The sequence below is a fragment of the Sipha flava genome, unplaced genomic scaffold (genome assembly GCF_003268045.1).
Source record: "Sipha flava isolate LNK unplaced genomic scaffold, YSA_version1 265_pilon_pilon, whole genome shotgun sequence".
Taxonomy (NCBI): Eukaryota; Metazoa; Arthropoda; class Insecta; order Hemiptera; family Aphididae; genus Sipha; species Sipha flava.
In genome coordinates, this window is record NW_020272927.1 from 35,274 (window position 1) to 55,999 (window position 20,726).

The window sequence follows — 20,726 nt, forward strand, 5'->3', positions numbered from 1 at the left end:
AGAGTAGATTTGAGTAATTTAATCCGCCTTTAATAAAAATAGGTGGTGGCAATAACGCTTTCGCCGATGCATGTGTGACGGTATCAGATGGCTCCTGACTGAGAGGCTCAGGTAAGTCACCGTTATCATTATCGTCTACAATGTCGGCGAGGGCGCTGTATCAATTTGGAGAGGCAAATAGTTTTGTTTTTTTGCTGTTTTCATTAGGCAGGTATGTTGGTGTCTTTGGTGAGACAGGTAGGGATCTTTTATGTGAATTCGAATTCACTGAAGTCTTATTTTGCTTGATTATATGTTGTTTATCTTTAATTATAATTGGTGATACGGTTTTATTGTTAGTATTTGAAGACGAGCCATGCGACATGTTGCAACAGTTTAAATCTAATCACGAAGTTCAAAGGTCACCGTTCGCGACGGTGCCTTTGAGAATATTAGATATACTGCTATGTGTAAGTTGTTGAAAATTATATTGTAGTTTGATTTAATATAAGTATAAAATATAAAATAGAAAATATGAATATTTTATATTGATTTTAGTTTTAATACGGAATCTTATATTTACTATCCTCGGAAAGGAGTAGTGTTGAATGTTTGCAGTTCTGCGGTTCAGATGTCAAATGATACAATTAGCTGCACCAGGAAGTGAAGCGGCCATGTGATTCAGTTGGTATTAAGATAACTAGGTTATTTATAACACAGCGATAGTAATACACGTGTGCACGACTGGCGTGACGCGACTCTTTTTTCAAATTTAAAATTAATAACTATAGATAAATATTTCAATCGATCGAAAAAAAAAATGTATTATTTAAGAGGACTCAATGCCGAAAGTACAACAGTCTACAAGTAGCCGACTACAAAGTTTTGTTTCGGAGTTTAAAGATACATTTACATCCGATGGACACGTTTTATTTTGTGTACTATGTGGTTATTTTTTTTTTTTTAATGCATATAAATGCATATTTTAATAATTTTAGAAGCATATTTGTGTATTTTTTAGAGCTATAAGTATGTATTTTTTTTGCGTGTAAACTTTGAAAACGTTCGCTACAGGAATTGTTTAATATAACCAAACTGCAGTTAAAATATTTTTTTTATTTCAAACCGTTTTAATACATTATGTGTATTTGAAACATCAAATGGTGGCTTACCGATAACCCGATATTCCTAATATTTCTATAATTTGTTATGTATTGTTTAGAATTATTAATTTTTATCTGGTAGCCTCGCAACGTGTCCCATTTGCTCCTCTTAGTCCAGGCATAAATATTGGTCAAATATTGCTGGTGATAAATACTGGTCAAACATACCAGTTCTATGGGATCACCCAACGACTTGTCTCATTATGCTTATAGTTAATTCAATCATTCGTTGGTACTCGACGCTCGTTTCACGAAAAGTCGAAAACTGTCAACTGATAATAACTTCTAAAATAAAACAATATATTCAGATCACGTATTGATAAAATTAAAATTGTTGAAAAAATAATAATTATATTGAACTTATAAAAACTTATTGGTTGACAATCAATACAATTACTTTGCTGATATGTATAGTATTTTTTTTGTTCGGTGAAATAAGGCGCTATGCACTATGTATTATATTTTCATGCCCACCCAACCTATTTCGTAAATATATCCTTATTCCTGTGAAATGTTTGAATAGAGTTTTGTGATTTTAAATGTATGGGATTTTAAGAATACAAATGCAGTACTTTTGAAAAAAATTAATATCAACAATACGGTTTTAGTAACCTATACAATAAATTGTACCGCATTTAGACCTTGGCGCATCGGCGTATATTAAGAATCCTTTTACCACACCACTTTACGAAGGGATAATTTTTGAGTAAAACGTGGACAACAGGGTATTCGGATATTTCACTGCAATTAATTCGCCGTGCGACTATACACCGTCAACATTTCACCGCATTTACAACTCCTCACCACGTACACCACGCGTATATTTCATTTTTGATACGATGGGCTCATCTTTCTGATACAAATTGATTTCCTAATCAAAAGTTTTAAATTTAAAAATCACCAGATTGGTTAATCACCTAACCTATTAAATAATGAGTAAAATATGACAATAGATAACGTTAAGTGCCATAATTGTAAAAATAATTATTATCGAATTTAGATAGACAAAGAATGACGGGAGGCATTCTGTTATCTGTAATATGATTATTTTTTCCCTGGAATAATCGATTATTTAAATAATATTCGATTGTAATCGAATAATCGAATAATTGCTTATTGATAGAATAATCGATTAATAATCAAATAATTGTTGACAAAGATAAGATGGATAATTATTAACAATTTTAATGAGGTTGATAAATATTTGGGTTGTACAGATAATGATAAATTTAAATAATGGATATAATAATATTTATATATTAAATAATGGAGATAGTTAATAATTTATATATATTCATGGAAACAGATATTATATCTAAATTTTATTATTTTTTTCGTAATATTTAGGAAATTATGAAAATTAAAATGGTTAGTGCTTGCCTGTGCCTTCCAATCACTCCAGTGGACTTGTAAGGTTTTTCCAAATATAAATATTTATAAGCAGATAATCGTCATTCATTTACTTTTGATAACAACAAATACGCTCTAATTGTACAATGCAATTATTTTTATTTTGAGTAATTTATAAACTTTTATAAATTTTTAAATCAAATATTTGTAATTTTTTTATTTTATATTTAAGAACATTTTTTGTCATTTTTATGTCATATTTGCATCTTTTTTATGTCGTTTTTTAATGTTTTTAATGTCATCAACTTCCGAGCCCTAGTTATTAGACATTTTTCTTAAATATTTAAGAAAAAATTTAATTAAATTAATTAAGTTTCGTGTTGAAAAAATTGAGTTAAATATTATAGGGTTGATAAGTCATTTTTAATTTTATTTTATATGAATTTTTCAAAATTTTAATTTTATACCCTTACTCAAGGCTTTGCACTCGAATAATTTTTTCGGATTTCGGGTTTCAGGTGTTGAATATATTTGGGTGTTCAAACACCGCAATACAACATTTAAAAAAACCTTTGGGTGTTAATAACTGTTATTATTTGGATTGATATTGGTTAATACAGGTGTTAAGTAGTTAAGGAACAATATTATTTTTCATTGGTGGAGTGCGGTGGGGAGGCTGAACCCTTCTCCACTAATGATATATTTATATTTTTTGTTACCTGCTTATGTAATAAAATATTAATTTCTTATACAACTGTGCATCAGTTTTTTAGACCAAACTATCATTATGTTAATTTCAAGCAATAGTGTAACTGCGATTTATTTTCGGGGGCTATTTTATATGTGTATGAAGCTTATAAATTATAATATCTATTAAAATTAAAATACTAACACTATGTCCTTCTCCTAGTTAGTGCGGGCATATCGCATTTGACAAAAAACAAACTATTTTGTTTTTTGCGTTTGTGTTTGTGGCATTGGTGGAAATCCGGGGGGGGGCTTGAGGGGACTAAGCCCCCCAGAAATATAAAGTATAGGTCTTAGCCTCCCTAGCCCTAAAAATTGTTATATGACTAAAATACAATAATTAATATAATTGTAAAATGCATTTTAAATAACAGAATTAAAAAAAAAATATTATGTGATTAAAATTAAATTGAATTCGTAAGATTTTATAAACTTCTTGTCATGACTTGAAACGATCGCAATTAATGTAATATTAATAATATGTAATAATACCCGTATAGGTTGTTCAATTTAATTAATTAATAATTTCTGTTTAGAATACCTACTCCAAAAATGTTTAAGATAAGGCACCTAATTGTTTTTTTGTTTGAATTGTTGATTAAAAATGTCAAATTGTCAAACTTCGTAAATTGCCTTGTTGAAATAAATTATTGCGCACAGTGGTATCCATAGATGTAAGAAGCAAATAATCCTCAGCCTCCCATAAATTTTACCAAATTTCCCCTGATGGTTTGTGGTGCGTGTACACACTAAAAACGCACTAGCTAAGACATAGTGCAATATAAAAATAATAATAATTTATACTTATGAATGTTACGATGAAATTATTACACCAACAAAAATTGACAATTCATGACAGAAATGTGTACTCACGCCATACATTGAACAAATACGAATAACGCGAACAATAATTTAGGTAATCGTACGCGAAACATCAATTCTATTTCAGACATACAGTATTGCAATAAATAACGACTCGGTGATTCCTAGAAGACCTATTACCTATTAAATTATAATAATACGACATATCCGCTTGGGATAATTTTAAAAATAGTATCACAGTTGTTTACACTTGAACATTCAACATACCATACCATTCATGCACATTTGTCAATATGATATATTGCTATTGTCTTTATTTAGATACATTTAGATTAATTAACAATTTTGTATATTATTTATGAAATTATTCCTGTGAATAATAATTTTACTATTAAACAACTAATGACAAAATTGAAATAACCACAAAAAATATTTACAAAATAATATGTCACATAAAGATTGTAAAATAAAAAATTATTCAGGTTTCGGGTTAAAACCAATATTTTATTCGGGTTTTGGTTAATTCGGGTTACATGGGTTTTGGGTTTTTGATTTTTTAAGGGTTTTTAGGGGTGTTACGGGTTCGGGTAATTCGGGTGCAAAGTCCTGCCCTTACTGAAATAAAAATGGTAATAATATTTTTCCAACTGAATGCTAATGTATGCCATTCGACTGTTAAAAATAAAGTCAAACATTTAAAATTTCACTAAGTTATCAATATGCTTTAATATATTTTAAAACATTCACCACATTCCGAAATTTTCAGTATCATAATTTATAATATTTTATTATTTAACAACGAGACTTTAAACTTAAAAATTACCATCACTCACAAATACCACTTTACAATCAGTGGTGTAATTCAATATCATTTAAATATGATTAATTTGTGGGTAAATAGATGAAAAATCAAAATAAATTAATCCATTCAAGTTAAATTTTCACATAGAAATCTCGATTCACCACCAGTCACGTCAATTAATTAAACAATTCTAACAGAAAATAAAGTTATATCTTGATCTAACTCTAGATAAATGCCTAACCTAGAATCCACACAGAAAAATTAATCGTAAACTTCACCTCAAAAAACCACTTTTGAAGTCCAAATTATCCCTATTCAATAAACTTATCATATACAAGACAATAATTTGACTAGTTTGGACAGAACGTATTTAATTATAGGGTTCTCCAAAGCCATATAATAGCAAAACATTTCAGACTTTTCAATGTATCTGCTTATGACTAGTAACGTCTTCTCCTTGGTTTTTCCTAAATAATAATTTTCATAAAGATCTAAAAATTCCTACTCTTAATTAATTAGCAATATTATATTACTTTAATTTGCATACTAACTTCAACTTTCACTTTAACACATTAATCAAAAAACTATCCTCCACTTAAATTTCAGGTAATGTACGTAAAATACTTAAAAAAACATTTTCCTAGAAACTTAATAAAAAATAAAAAAATAAAATTAAAAACAATAATCATTAAAAAGTAAATGGTCGGGAGACACTGCTGAGTGTCTGCTCTTAAATACAACCTTTTGACAATAACCATTTATGAAATTTACTCATTAAACTAATTGTAATATATAAATTGTAAATCATTTTTTAATAAAAAAATAGAAATCAGATAAAAAGCTGTATGAATAAGATGAGAAAATCTTTTGAAAATAATTCCAAATTTAGATAATAGTAATTATTTAGTGAAAATGAATAATGAATTTACAATTAATAATTAATAGAGAGGGCATACATAAAAACATAGTTCGTGCCACAATCGGTGTAAACGTTGGCTGGGATTCCACTATGTGATGTGAAGCGGTCTAATGCCGCGAGGAATGAGTCAGTTGAAAAATCAGTTACAGTTTCCAAATGCTTTCAATGCCACGCAAACAAACGGGGCCAGATACTCCTTGTACGTACGGAATCCACGTTGACGACTCTCTTTCACAACAAGTGGACCACCGTAGTCTATACCTATATTATAAAATGGAAATTGTGCTGTGACTCTGGGAACAAGCAAGTCTGCCATAACAGGTTGAGGATTACTTGCCTCATATTTCGTACATGGCACGCATGAGTTCACTACCCGGCACACAGTTGCTCGACCAGATACTATCCAATATCGTTGGCTTATTATCGAGAGTGTTATGCCTGCTCCACTGTGGAGCAATATCTGATGATAATGCCGGATAAGTAACTCCGTGAGATGGCACTGTTGTGGTAGTAATATTGGATGTTTCATTCTGTTATTCAATTTTGAATGTTTCAGGTACCTTCCAACACGAATCATCCCTGTCTGGTCTATAAATGGAACCAGTTGAGCCATTGTAGTTGGTACAATATCCTTGCTTTTTTGAATTTGTATGTGTATATCGGAGAAATGCCTTTTTTGCGTATATTTGATGGTCCTCTGCAAAACTTGATTGTGCTTTGAGTGCGATATAGGTCCTGTCGGCGACGAACGCTTTCGAGCTCGATCTGCAAAACTAATACAATACTCCAATACGCACTGCATCTGAGATAATGAAGAAAAGCGCTCTACAGTGCTATCTACAGGTTTAGAAAATATTCTAGAAAAGTCGAGACTATTTTTGTCGAACTTTACCCAACAGATAACTTAAGATAACATAATTTATTAGCATAAATAAAAATCGTCTTTTTATAATATAAATCATATATTACATATTTTATATCATATAAACTAACAAAAATAATAAGATATCCATTGTCTAAGTGTTCCACATAATTCAAATCCGCATATTTTCAACAACAAAACTTGTGTTTATTTCGTATATGACAGTAAATTACCACTTGCTGCAGACAATATTTCGGAAATATATCAGGCATAAAGTTGTACACAAGTAAACTTTTTATAATGTCTTATCAAGTTGCCTTTCAGTGAAAACGATCTACCACATACACGCAAATGGTTTTTCACCAGTATGCGTTCTATAATGTGCAGTTAATTGACTGATTGTCACAAAGCATTTTCCACAAACATCACACGCGTAAGGTTTTTCGCCATTATGCGTTCTATAATGTGTTGTCAAATTGCCTTTCTCTGAAAATTATCTACCACAAATATTACACGCAAATGGTTTTTCACCAGTATGCGTTCTATAATGTGTTGTCAAAGTGCTATTGTCTGAAAACGATCTACCACAAAAATCACACGCATAAGGTTTTTTTGCCAGTATGTGTTCTATAATGTGCAGTTAATTTACTGTGTTTGTCACAAAGCATTTTCCACAAATATCACACGCGTAAGGTTTTTCGTCAGTATGCATTCTATAATGTGTTATCAAATTGCCTTTTTATGAAAACGATTTACCACAAATATCACATGCAAATGGTTTTTCACCAGAATGCATTCTGTAATGTATTGTCAAATAACATTTTTGTGCAAACGATCTGTTACAAACATTACATAGATTAGGTTTTTTACCGTTATGCGTTGTATAATGTATAGCTAATTGACTGCTTGACACACAGCATTTGCCACAAACATCACACGCGTAAGGTTTTTCGCCAGTATGCATTCTGTAATGTGTGGTAAAAATGTTGCTTAATGCTAATGATTTACAATAAACGTCACACGAATTAGGATTATTTCCCACAGAATGTATTCTTGAACGAACGAGTGAATCGGAATTAATCGAATATGTCTTAGAGCAATGGATCACTGATGATCAATTTTATTTTCTATAAATTCATCCGTACAGACATCAAAGGTATCGTTTTTTCCGATTACATTTGTGATGATGATCATAAAACGGTTTGATGTTTACATCTGTTAATTTCATTCGGAAAAACTGTGCTATCCAAAAATGTCGCCTAGAAATAAACACGGCTTATGTTATTACATAACTATACAAAATTATTATGTTGTAAAAAATGTAGTCATATATCGTTGCGTATGAATTCATCAATGTTGATCAAAATTTGGAATAAAAATATAATTACATTATAAACTACGAAAATATTGAAGAATGATCCATCACATGGGCTTATGTGGCACCACGCACTATATAGAGTAGCGGAGGAAATTAGGAAATATTTCCCAAATGTTGTTAAACACATTTGGAGTGGGAAAAAAATATTTATAAAAGCCCCTTCAAGAGTGAATATTTTTAAAGAAATTGCGCCTACTATTCCAATACCACAACCACAACCAGTACTTAATAGATGGGAAATATGGCTAAATGCAGCATTTTATTACTGCGAACATTTTGATACCATAAAATATGTTACAGCATTAGATAGAAGCGACGCAACATCAATAGACAACGTGTTAGATTTACTATCTGATTCAGAGTTACAGTTGAATTTAATTTTATAAAATCAAATTTTGGAACTTTATTAGATTCAATAACTTAATTAAAGTCATCTAAAATTAGTTTAGCCGATTAATAAAAATTATAGAAGCTGAAAAAATTAATATTCAATATTTAATATTCATTTCTAAAATATTAAACGGAGAAGATAAATCAAATGATCTAGATGGTTTATCAGATGCTATGAACATCAATAATATTACATCTGTTGAGGTAGAGAGAAGTTTTTCGATCTACAAAACACTGCTGTCGGATAATCACGGTTCATTTTTGTTTGAAAATATTAAGAAAATCTTAATTGTACAGTGTAACAATTTTGAAGGTAAAATAAATATATTAAAAATTCTAAGGTACGTAAAAATATTCATTTTAATTAAATTAGAATCTTTTTTTGTTACAGAGTAGTTTAAAAACCAAAAAGTCGACAAAAAAGGAAATTTCATGAAAAATAATATATACTAACATTTTTTACCTAGAAAAACAACCCATAAAAAATATTTAGTTTTATAGTTTTTTAATTTATAGTTAATTATGATTAATTTGTATTAAAACCATATTTATGAATTTTAACAGTAAATATACATTTTTAATATCATTTTATTATGTAGTTTTTTAATATTTTGATGTCATTTTATGCATTTCTTTCGTTCAGTTCTTATATATTTTTAGATCATCAAGTTCCGAACCCTAGTAATTACAGTATTACGGATGGCAATTAATTGTTTTTATCATCAAAATATGTGAATAGTCTTATCAGATTATTGTAAACAATAATGATCTGTAAATAGTATATTATTAAAAATAATAAGTTATCTATGGGGGAGTATATCCCTCTTAGTCACCCGTTTGACCACTACTGATGGTCGTAGTTGCCAACGATGATAGGACCAAATACGTTTTTGTCGATCGGATATGCATTTATACTGTAAAAATGTTTTCTTTTTTCTTTTTTTTATAAATATATGTATAATATTTCGCTAAAAGATTATAGATGAATCGAAGTAATCAAGAGTTATCCAAGTTCTAGTTTAATTTGCGATATCATTATTAGTTGTTTCTGATGTACGGATTATTGTTCATTTATTATAACACTAATAGATTTCGTACGGTGTGCATTTTATATATATTTTTGCACGCAGTACGAAGTCTTCATGCGTCGATAATTGTCTACCTTTGGTCATCATTAGTACTAGAGTATTTGATACCCGATTACTCTGGATACTTGGGTTTTACGGGTATTACCCAATTTACGAAATTTCGGGTACCCGTTATGGTTTGTATACTTGTTAATTACTTCGCCAATAGGCCACAGTTATCTCAACAATTTGTACACAAAATGGTGACCAGCTATCCGATAGCAATATAATATTGTCGCATTTGCTACAGTATATATACGTATGATTGTGACACAAGCGTCTAGAGACAGCAAATCTGAATGGCTGCAAGATGGCCTATATATCATATATAACTTGCATTTATCAATAGTAAAGTACAAATCTTTTAAGTTGCAAGACAATACTTGACAACCATTTAAATAAATTACTCAAACTATTCCGAAGAGTAAAATAAAATAAAAAAAATAAGAATATTACAGTTAGGTGTATCTCGTTTATTAACTTTAAAAATGTACGTATATAATATTAATTATTGTATGTTCTGTTGTTAGGATTAATTATTAAGAATTTTCATAATATTAAATAAGAGCATGCTTTATAATTTATTGTGGTCTTTAAAAAAAATTTAAATCGATAATGGATTTTTATATTTTGCAGGCATTCGGATTTGCTGTTTCTAGACGCTTGTGATTGAGACTACTTATTATCTTTGTAGATATACATATAAAAGGTAATGAGTCATTACTAATGACTATAGCCAGGGACGGCGTAAGAGGGGGAGCAATATATGCAGTTTCCCAAGGCCCTGCGTCTTAAATTATAATTAAGACCCCGCGGTTCTGAAATAGTTTTTAACTGTGCTCAGATTTAACTGAACTTAAAATATTTTATCAATAGAAATTATAAGACCCAACATTTATTTTTTCCAGTTCCTCGCAAACTCTAATGTCGTCACTGACTATAGCCACTATAGATGTTACCTAAAAAGTTTTAAAATAGGATTTAAAATACCTTTTAACATTATATTCAATATTATACTTGAATTAAACTACAATATCACTAAAAGCAGTCAAAAAATGCTTAACATTTAATTTTTAATTTTTAAACGTGGTGGGTTTTAGTGGAAATAGAACAAATATACTTACAATGTTCACCTATGATCAATTTAAATCATATTTTAATCCATTTCAATAACAGTGTTGATGCACAAATGTAGATCTTTAAAGATAATTCCAATTGGTAAGATTTTTGTTGTGTAACGGGAAAAATATATACATTTAACACAGTTATAACGGGGAGTAAAGATTTTTAGTATTACATACTTAATAACAAATTTTGTTTGTTCGTTATCAACGAGATGAATATTATTTATTAATATAAAAGCAGCCACGATACTTTACTTAATGACCTGCAACTATTGAAAACTACCTATAAACTTATACTACATATATTAATACATATATTATTTTATAGCTCCTTTTTAGTTCTAGTCTGAAGTTGAATTAATAAATTATATTTAGTAATTATTATAAGTGTTTATTATATGGGCAATTAAAACAATGTTGTATTGATTAAAATATTAACAATTTATTGATGGAGTTCTATTATTTTAAATAAAAGTATTATTGCTAAATAAATAAAAAAATACAACTGGAATCTATATAAAACAATTATTCAAATGTTTCGACAAACCAATTAGGGAACATTTCAATTTAATAATTTAACTAATAATTACAAGATATATGGCATAATGCGTGTTTGCCATATTTTCGGAACTTCTTGGTAAGTTTACAAAATAGTTTGTTAATAGTGCGGGAATAGATAATATTTTACTCGCTTGGATATTAAATCGAAAATATGACAAATACTGATAATACGTAATTACGATCGTCCAATAACATCGAAGATCCACATACATCATACTTTTAGATATTTATACTTATATTAATATCTCAATAATATACAATACTAATATAATAATAAATTAATAAATAGAAATGTGTATGAATAATCAGTATTTGTGACACAAAAAAGTCCGGAATTCCCATGCATTTTATTCATGTGTCGATACAGGAATTAAAAAAATACATGTTTTTACGACTATTTTTGTCCTGCGACCATAAATCGTTTATCCAATTTTTCATGCCCTAGTATTGTAAATCCATTATGGGGTATTATTACGAATCGTCCTCAAGTAAAAAGTATAATATTTCATTTAAACGTTTAATTTGAAATATTAGTGACAAATGGATTCGGCCATATTTTTTTTTTATCACCATTGGATAGTAATTCTGATCTAAATGATTTAGTGTCGCATGATTAAGATATATCTTTTAAACTAATCAAGAACTGTTTTTTTTTCACGGAAATGACTGAGACGACGTTTGATGCGCGACGGTTAACGATTTACTTCAGTAAAGGAAGATAAAGTTTCTATCATTTTTATTATAGAACACTGTATAATATTATCGATTGATGTAAGTTAAAAACTAAGTTAGTTGTGGACAAGAAAGCCACCTATTAGAGGAATATTCGATCGCTAGCAAACATTGTCATAGTGTAAAACAGTGTTCAAATGAGCCCGCATAAGTCCGTTCGCTGTTGTTCACAGACATAACTGGGTATGTCACGAAGTTCTGTTCATCGAATTTTGAAAAACGAGCTTAATCTGCATCCATATAAGATCCAGTTAATACAAGAATTGAATCCAACAGATAATATCAAAAGAAGATTATTCGCAGAATGGATTCAGAGCCAATCCGACGTAGACTTCGCCAGCAAGATAATTTTCAATGATGAGACTTACTTCCACTTTTCAGGGTATATTAATAAGCAAAATTGTCAAATTTGTTTATGTAAATAATCCGCAAGACATCCATCAATTGAAGGAAAAAATTAGGTGGGTAATTGGCGAAATCGGCAGAGAGATGTGCGAGTGTATATCACAAATTTCAACGATCGCATAATTGCATGTAGGGATCGCGGAGGTTGACATTTACTCGGCATAATTTTTCATTATTAAATTTGAGATGTTTATGGTTACAATATATTTTTTTATTTGAAATTTCGATGGTTTTTTGCTAAGTTATTATGTTTTTAAAATATGCGTTTCTGCTGGGACACCTTATACAACACCATAAACATGATATAACACAATTATTGGTGTATGGCTTGTATGCAATAGAAATTATAACCGATTCTGTACAGTGTGAATTGTTCATACTATTCAATTGGTAGACGAAAAGACGAAAAGTTAAGGATTCTTAAATAATTATCAATTAATAATTGAACAATTTTTTTTGCGATGCAAGAAAAAACTTTTTTTGGAGGATTTGGGGGATGGGGGTGCTCCTTTTACCCCTCCTTGGATCTGCGCCTGATCAGGCAAATCTTATATAAAGATTTTGTTAACTGTGTCTTTGAATTTTATTTATACAGTTATTTTTAATGGGTGATGCATTTTATATTAAACGTAACGTTAATAACCAGGTAGCAAAAATCACGAACGAGAATATTTTATTTTTAGACAAAACTTATAAATTATAATCAAATGAAGAAGATCTATTTTCTTAAATAAGGTCAACTAATGAAACTAAGTGGAGGGATTTGCTAAAAGATTTACACTGTGTTTAATGTACATGGTCAGAAGTTCAAGTAAAGAAGACTTTAATACATACCTGAATATAAAATAATTAACTGTAAAAAAAAAAAAATTAAAATCATAATTTTCCAAAAAACGGTAGCATTTGTTAGATAATTCCGAAGTAGTGGGTTTTTAAAATTTTGTAATATACATTTTAACTTATCATTTGTCGTGGTCCGGTGATGTCAAACGTTCGTTCGATACGTCGAACGACGATACGTCCGTTCGTGCCCACGGTGTTCTAAGAACAACCCGAACGGACCGGTTGGATAGTATTCCGTGCGGGCGTCGTCGCGACCGTTCGCGTCCCCTGTCCATTGATTGATGGGAAGGGGGGGGGGGGGTGTCACGGCGGCGTTGCGTGCCGTGGTCAGGTGGTTGATGAGAGAGACATAGGCACGGTCGGTGACAGACGTTTCGATAACGGCTACCGCACGGGTCCGCGTCACATTAACACATGCTACATTAAGACATTTCGCAAAATCAGTAAAAAATGTTAGAGCCAAACGTTTTAATATCGAAGAAGAAGATAACTTTAACGGTATATACCAGAGGTGGCCTACATGAATAGATTCGCGAGACACACGGATAAATACAATAATTCCAAGAGCCAAAAGATCGATTTTAAATAATTTGATAAATTTCTATAAATTTAAATATGAAAAATTGTAATTAAAAATAATTATAATAATATGATAAGTAAATTTAAACTATAAATAAAACGCGAACTGCATCTTAAAATGACAAATGAGTCACATTTGGCCATCCCCGGTATATACTATACGGCTTAACTTTTGCAGAATTAAGCGTATCATTAAATTCGATTTAAAACAAGGAGCTTTTTTTTTGTAGTAAAAAATATAGACATCTGTTTGATCTCGAGTCACTAGTAGAATCGAATTGTACACAAGAAAATACAAATAATACTAACACTGTTGGAACTGAAAATAAATAGATTTTTTACAGACGAATCGTCATCCTTATCGAATTCGAACATTGATCACTTTGACAATTTTATATTTCAATCTAAAATAGTATTCACCTAGTTAACCTAGAACAGGAATGGCAAACCTTTTGAACACTGCGTGGCCAAAATTACATTTTTTTTTTTATAGAGCGTGCCTTGAAAAAAATATTAAAAATATTATATTTTGTTATATTATAATTTGATTGTATAATTAATGTATTAGTATAAAAAGGTTAGTTTAGGTACATAATAATAATAATAAATAATAAAAAATAAATAATAATAATAATAATTATAATAATATTGCTTTGTTAATTATTAATATTATATAATAGGTCCTATAATATTATATATGATATTATATAATATATAATAGTAAAAATTTTCGCGTGCCATCTCGGGTACGCATGTCATGGATTTGCCATCCCTGACCTAGAATATACCTAACCTAGAATATATATATATTACTCCAAGGTTGTCAAGTCTTCGAAACAGTGTTGAAATAATCAAAAGTTCCAACATGGAAAGAGGGGGAGGGGAGTTACAAAGTTTGCGCAGCACACTTACTCGTTCGTAGGTGTGATGTGATTTCGCGCAACAACAATAATAATAATTACGATAACGGTATTAATAATAAACGCGTTGACGACGATAACGTTAATGCGAAACCGCAGCCGTAACGGACCGGCGTGGGTGGCGCACGACCGCGCGAGCAGTATACCGTCCGACCGATCGTTTGCCACGGGGCCGCCGTTCAGTGTACCGTGTTTCGTGCGGGGGGAACGGCAGCCAGTTGGCAGTGTTTCGTTCCGTCGTCGTCGTGCACATCCGCCACCGTCGTCTTTCCACGCGCACGTGCCGACCGTTTTCGCCGCACCTAACCGGGCACCGATAACACTGTTACCGCAGGTGAGTGAATGTATGAATGTGTGTGTGTGTTTCTACGTGATTTTTCAATGTCGCCGATGGGCTCGTACACCCGATGTATGCCCACAACCGCATCCCCCGGATCGGTCAGAATCAATCGACGTATGTTGAACGTAACGGCATGGATCGCGCGGTCCAGTGCACGAAATTGATGGTATACTGCTGCGCAGCGGCCGCTTGTCGGCAACTGCATTTCGCGTCGTGTTCTTCGACCCGGAAAATGTAAATCTGAGCGGCCCGATTGACCGGGGTTTACTTGACCTTTTGTTCTTTTTTTTTTTTTTTTCTAAATAAAACTGATATTTTATGTAGGAAAACGGATGACAGTTGTAACGTAGTGACTGCGTCCGCACGAAGACCACCAGCCCGTCGTCAAATGTCCATCGCGTGTCATCGCATTTTGCAAAACAATATAACTTTATACATCGTAATCAATTGCCGTCGTAACCGTGAAAACAGCCGTCCGCGACACGTCCTTCCCTCCCATCCCCGTACATCCTTACACGAACCTGCACCTTTATCCTCGCGTCCCGTCTCGTCGTCCATTGGCCGACGGGCGGAGCTTTGTGGGAGAGATGCGTACCGGGTTACGGCGCGCGCGACCTACGCCACTGCCGCTGCCAGAAACCCGTCGGAGATGTTGCGCCGGAACTCTTCGTTTGCATGGGAAACCTCTAATTCGTGAAACTTCCGTACCCACGATTTACGATGATTTCCCAATAAAGGGGCGACGGTAGGGCGAGGGGTCACTTTTATCCTTTTTATTCCACGAGGCACCTGGCCGACTCCGGGACGAATACCGTTTTGTAGAACTGAAGTTTTTCGCATACCGTTTCGGATCGAACGGTGACTTTGTTGTGCGACTTCTACGAAATTTAAGACGACAGGCGTTTTCGTGTTATTCCAACGGTTCTCTTACAAAACGAACTACGCTCGTATTCGGGTGCTGGAAAGCATTCCTTTTAATAGAGAGCCGGTGCATGGTGTCTCTTCATCGTGTGATGGACCGCATTGGACGGTATCGTGTCCGTTTCGATCAGAGACGGTTTGAACATTTACATCTTACCGGGGCAGTATAATTTAAACCACCCCACCTACCCCGAAAAATGTATTCAAGCTTCCCTGGTATCACATTTTAATTACTTAAACGCTTAAACTTAAATTATGTATCTTCAAATATGTTCATAAATACCATATATTGGTATACTTACTAAATTTTAATTTATTCAACCAAAATGTGTATAAAAACCTTTTTTATCTGGGCACTGCCCCGGTAGTAAGTACTTATAAGCCGCCTCTGGTTTCGATTATCGCATCGGATTAACTGCATGGACGGATTGGTTCATTTTCTGTTTACACCACATTATGACATCCGACGGCGGGATGATTCTGCAATACATACCGGATTAGCTAGACGTATTAGTTTACTTCTAACATTAAAATATGCGATTAATTTTCAAACCTTCGAAAATAATATCTCAGCACCTATCGTTATTGAATACTCGGTCTGTGATCGGGCCGAAATTGTTAATTCGAATCACTTGCGTTTCGGCCATTCCGATAATCTATACATTTGACACCGAAATATCACTCATCGCAGTGGTGGAATTTTGTTATTCTGAAGGGGAGTGGAAGGCAGTTTATTTTTAAACTAAAAAGTTAGAAATATAGAGCTTACGTTCAGTAAATTTTAAAAATATCTGAAATTTGTCCCCGTTAATTTATTAATTTATTTAATACATCTAATTTAAATATATTAATTATTAATTAATTTACAATAATTTTCTCGTTAAATAATTGCAGATTTAATTTATCTTCTGCGATAAAAATTTGAATTAAGATATGACCGGGAAGGGGACAATAAATTTGCCCTTACAATTTTATACCGGTCGGTTTACTTACCATCGCTCGCACTTTCTATACTACCTTAAGTTTTAGGTTCACACACACAGCATAATCCTATTTACAATAGTATCAAGGTTTGTACAAAAACTAGGTTAGGTTTAGACTAGAATTTATCTTGGGGAAAAGTCCTATCCCCTCGAAAAGTGCCACACAGTGGCACTTGAGTTTGTGAGTGGAACGAGGGAAGTCCTAACATTTTTAAAATTAAAGTTCTAATTTTTCGAAAAAAAATGCAAACAATTTTCATTACGATAAAAGAACAAAACCAGATAAATTATCGTTCAAAAAATTTTAGTCACCCTGTGCGGGAGATCGAACTCAGTTACGTAGATAAAAAAATCAATACTGTTACCATTGCGCAACGCTTTTAAACATTTTCATAGATGCATAATAAATATTTAAGAGTTTTAATATGAAATTATAAATTTTAACTAATTTTAACTTCAAAACTAAGTTATTGCGTTAAATTCTAATTTCACCATCATTTTTTTTACCCAAAATATGACTAAGCCCCCTCCCCCAAAAAAATTGCCAAATTTTAGGATGCCCCGTAAACTAGAAATGTTCCAATTTTTGTTCTCGGCTTTAACAGACTGTTAACACCATATAATGTAATATCACAAAATCTAGTATTATAAGTAAGTCGTTTTATTCAATGGTTACTCAATCCATTTACCGAAGATTGTGGTAGGAATATCTTGATATAATTAAGCATTAAAAAATAATTTAGGTTGTAAATTGTAAATTAAAAACTATTTGCTTTCCGTATTTTTGTTAGATATCGAGTGTATGAACTATGTCCACTTTCAGATTTTAGGAAACGTTCCGATTTTCAATGATTGACATATTATTTAATTAAACATTATGGCTGCTGAAACGTAAATAAAATTACCTATTTCTTTAGCATTTATTAAAATAAAGTATGTATACAAACTGGCTCAATGTGGGAATGTCCACTTTTTTGTTTTGAAAATAATTACCTATTATATTCGACTCTATGAGCTATGGAGATAAACATTTTATTTTCTCACATCATCATTAAGATATAATCAGTAACTAAGCAAAGCAGAATTGTATTGTTTCTTGTTTCAATATTTCATATTAATTCGTTGAACTACTGAAAGGTACATTTACTTACATAATACATTAAAATTTAATATCGTTGATATTGTCAAGCAAAAATATTCGTATTTCTGAAGAATAATTGATTGTTCTAGTTGTCCGGATTTGGATGTTAAATTATTTCGAAAAAGTCTTCTTAAACTTAACACTACTCTTTGTTCTTTAACATTATTAGATATAATAAATGTTTTTTATTGAGTTATTAAGTTAAAGTTTTTTAAATTTAATAAAATAATAACAATAATGTTCATACATATACACCTATTATAAAATTGAAATACAAAACTATAATCACAATATTACAAAATATAGTAGTTGAAAAGGAAAAACACACAGTTCATTGGTAAATTAATTTGACCAATACTTTGTTTTTATCTTTCTAGGTTAGGACTATTGAAGATTATATAAATAATCATGATTATTAATCACTCCTCAATGTCAATAAGTAATATAATTTAGTATGTTATAAATAAAGTATTGCTTCTCATTACTTTAATTAATAAATTTAAAATTAAGATAATATTTGAAATATTTCAAGTACCTAAGGCCTAAGAGTCTTTTACCCTCATAGCCCCTTCCATTATAACGGCGTCTGGTTACGACTATTGTTGTACTAATGATATAATTATTTGGATGTAGTAGTGTAGTTGGAGCTTAATTAAGAAAGGGAGCGATCACGGGTATAAATATTATTATTATTATTATTAAATACTATATTATTTTATTACCTAAAGGTTATATGCTTAACCTTGATTAAAATATCACCAATAAAAACCCCAAAAGGGAGGTCAAATTCACCTATCACCTGCCTAAACTATGCTACTGTTTGATTTTGAAAGCCTTCTCATACCGTGATAGAAGTTTCTATAAGAAAAAATACACAAATCAATAGACTTAAGTTATTGAGACGAGTTGAGCGTCTTATCGTTCACTTGACGAATTGTTACTAGAATAGGAGAATAGGAGAATGAACCAAAGGTATTATATAAATTTGGTAGGTAAATTGTATCATCGTATTTAATAGACCATAATTATTTCCGTAATAATTACGCAGTATGATTTGTATTCGAAATATTGCCATGATATCGCTATTGAGCATGTGTTTTATCTTTGACTTTTGGTTGATATCTCTCTCCCTCGCAATCGTTATGAAATAGCCGAGTAAGTTTCTCGATTCCGTCGAGAAGATCTGGGAGGTCGGTACTATTCTCTCCATGTGGGTTTAAGCTGATGAGAAGTCAACTGTTGTTAGATGACAACTGCTGATCATATTTTGAATGATATTATTGTAGTTCGAAAATGTATTAAAATACTAATAAAAATAAACTTCCACACTCGTTAGATATAAGAATATTGTAAAACGTATAAATTAGGATCGGATAGTTGTTTTTTCAAACAAAATATAATATCGATTAGGTGACATTGAAACTTACTTGTACAAGACCACACAATATCGGTTTACAAGGGTAAACATGCGTTGTTGTAAACTGGTAATTTCGAGTTATTCACAACTTTCAGAATATAATATTGCAATGCTCATATGCGTATTGACGAATTCAACATTAGATTGCGCATGCCTATTATAAAGCAAGTGATGGGTTGCACTGTCAATAAATAGGTTTCGATTTTTATTCAAGTTGTACGTATTATACACATTATAATTTATTCCGGTGAGCTTAAAAATGTAATTTTATACATGTATAAATAGTTACATATATTCATATGCAAGTGAATCATTAGAATCACATTCGATGTGCTCACAAATGTTACATAAAATGCATTTATGCATATCGAGAAGATAAAAATGAAATATCTATGAGTTTATTATTGGTGAATAATTAATATATGTGTAATGAATATTATCGAACTGAAACTGACATGTATGTATCTCTTATAATTTTTCTTAAAATTGACATTTATCATTTCTTTTTGGAATATTTATAAATGTAAAATTATATTATTTTATTGCTTGGACTAACGCCAATTTATTACAAGAAATTATTCTAAGAGCGGAATAACTCATTTAAAATAATGTGTTTTATTATAGTTGACAATGCGATAAATTTGAACGGAGTTATAATAATATTGATACAATATTTTACTACAAAGTAACAATTTGTATTTGTAAAATACATATTTTTTCGAACTAAGTAATATTGTCGATTACAATTTATAAATTAATTTTTGGCGATTATTTTAATCATTTTTTACTCAACATAATTATAAGTAAAAAAAATATACTTCCATGTACTCTTAAATATTATCAAGAATTTTTGTTCGTTCCTAAAAAATTTACTGCAGTTCTTTCCAAAAAGCATTAATGAAAATCATCCATATGTTTTTAATAAGCTTTTTGGAGTAATTAAAGAGGTAATATTATTAAAGAATACATTCAATAATAATGAACTCGGTTTTTTATTTTTTTATTTTTTATTATTATTTTGAACTGATAACTTTTATAATTGTTTTTTTTCTTTGTTGGCCATTAAGGTCAATATTATATTAATCATATTTCTATTTAATCAATAATAATAAAGAAATCAAGTTTTTAAGTATTATTTTTCTGTAAATGTACGAATTGAAATTTTATTTTATAACATTTTGTTTGTTGTAAATTTTATAAAATAAAATAAAAAAAAATTAT

At 30.8% G+C, this 20,726-nt stretch overlaps 2 protein-coding genes and 1 pseudogene across 2 annotated transcripts in view; 1 reads left to right on the top strand and 2 right to left on the bottom strand.

Moving 5' to 3' along the window:
* Positions 1-5,921: 5,921 nt before the first annotated feature.
* LOC112685095 lies at positions 5,922-6,584 on the bottom strand. Its single transcript, XM_025556865.1, has one exon. The coding sequence runs from the start codon at positions 6,582-6,584 to the stop codon at positions 5,922-5,924; it is 663 nt and encodes a 220-aa protein (XP_025412650.1).
* A 324-nt stretch (positions 6,585-6,908) lies between these two features.
* Positions 6,909-8,671, bottom strand: LOC112685096 (annotated as a pseudogene).
* Positions 8,672-14,807: 6,136 nt separating this feature from the next.
* The window catches only part of LOC112685091 (thyrostimulin alpha-2 subunit), a 63,328-nt gene continuing 57,409 nt past the window's right edge, over positions 14,808-20,726 (top strand). Inside the window, exon 1 of the mRNA XM_025556863.1 lies at positions 14,808-15,037. The gene's annotated coding sequence lies outside the window, so the exon portion shown is untranslated. The remainder of the gene's footprint in view (positions 15,038-20,726) is intronic.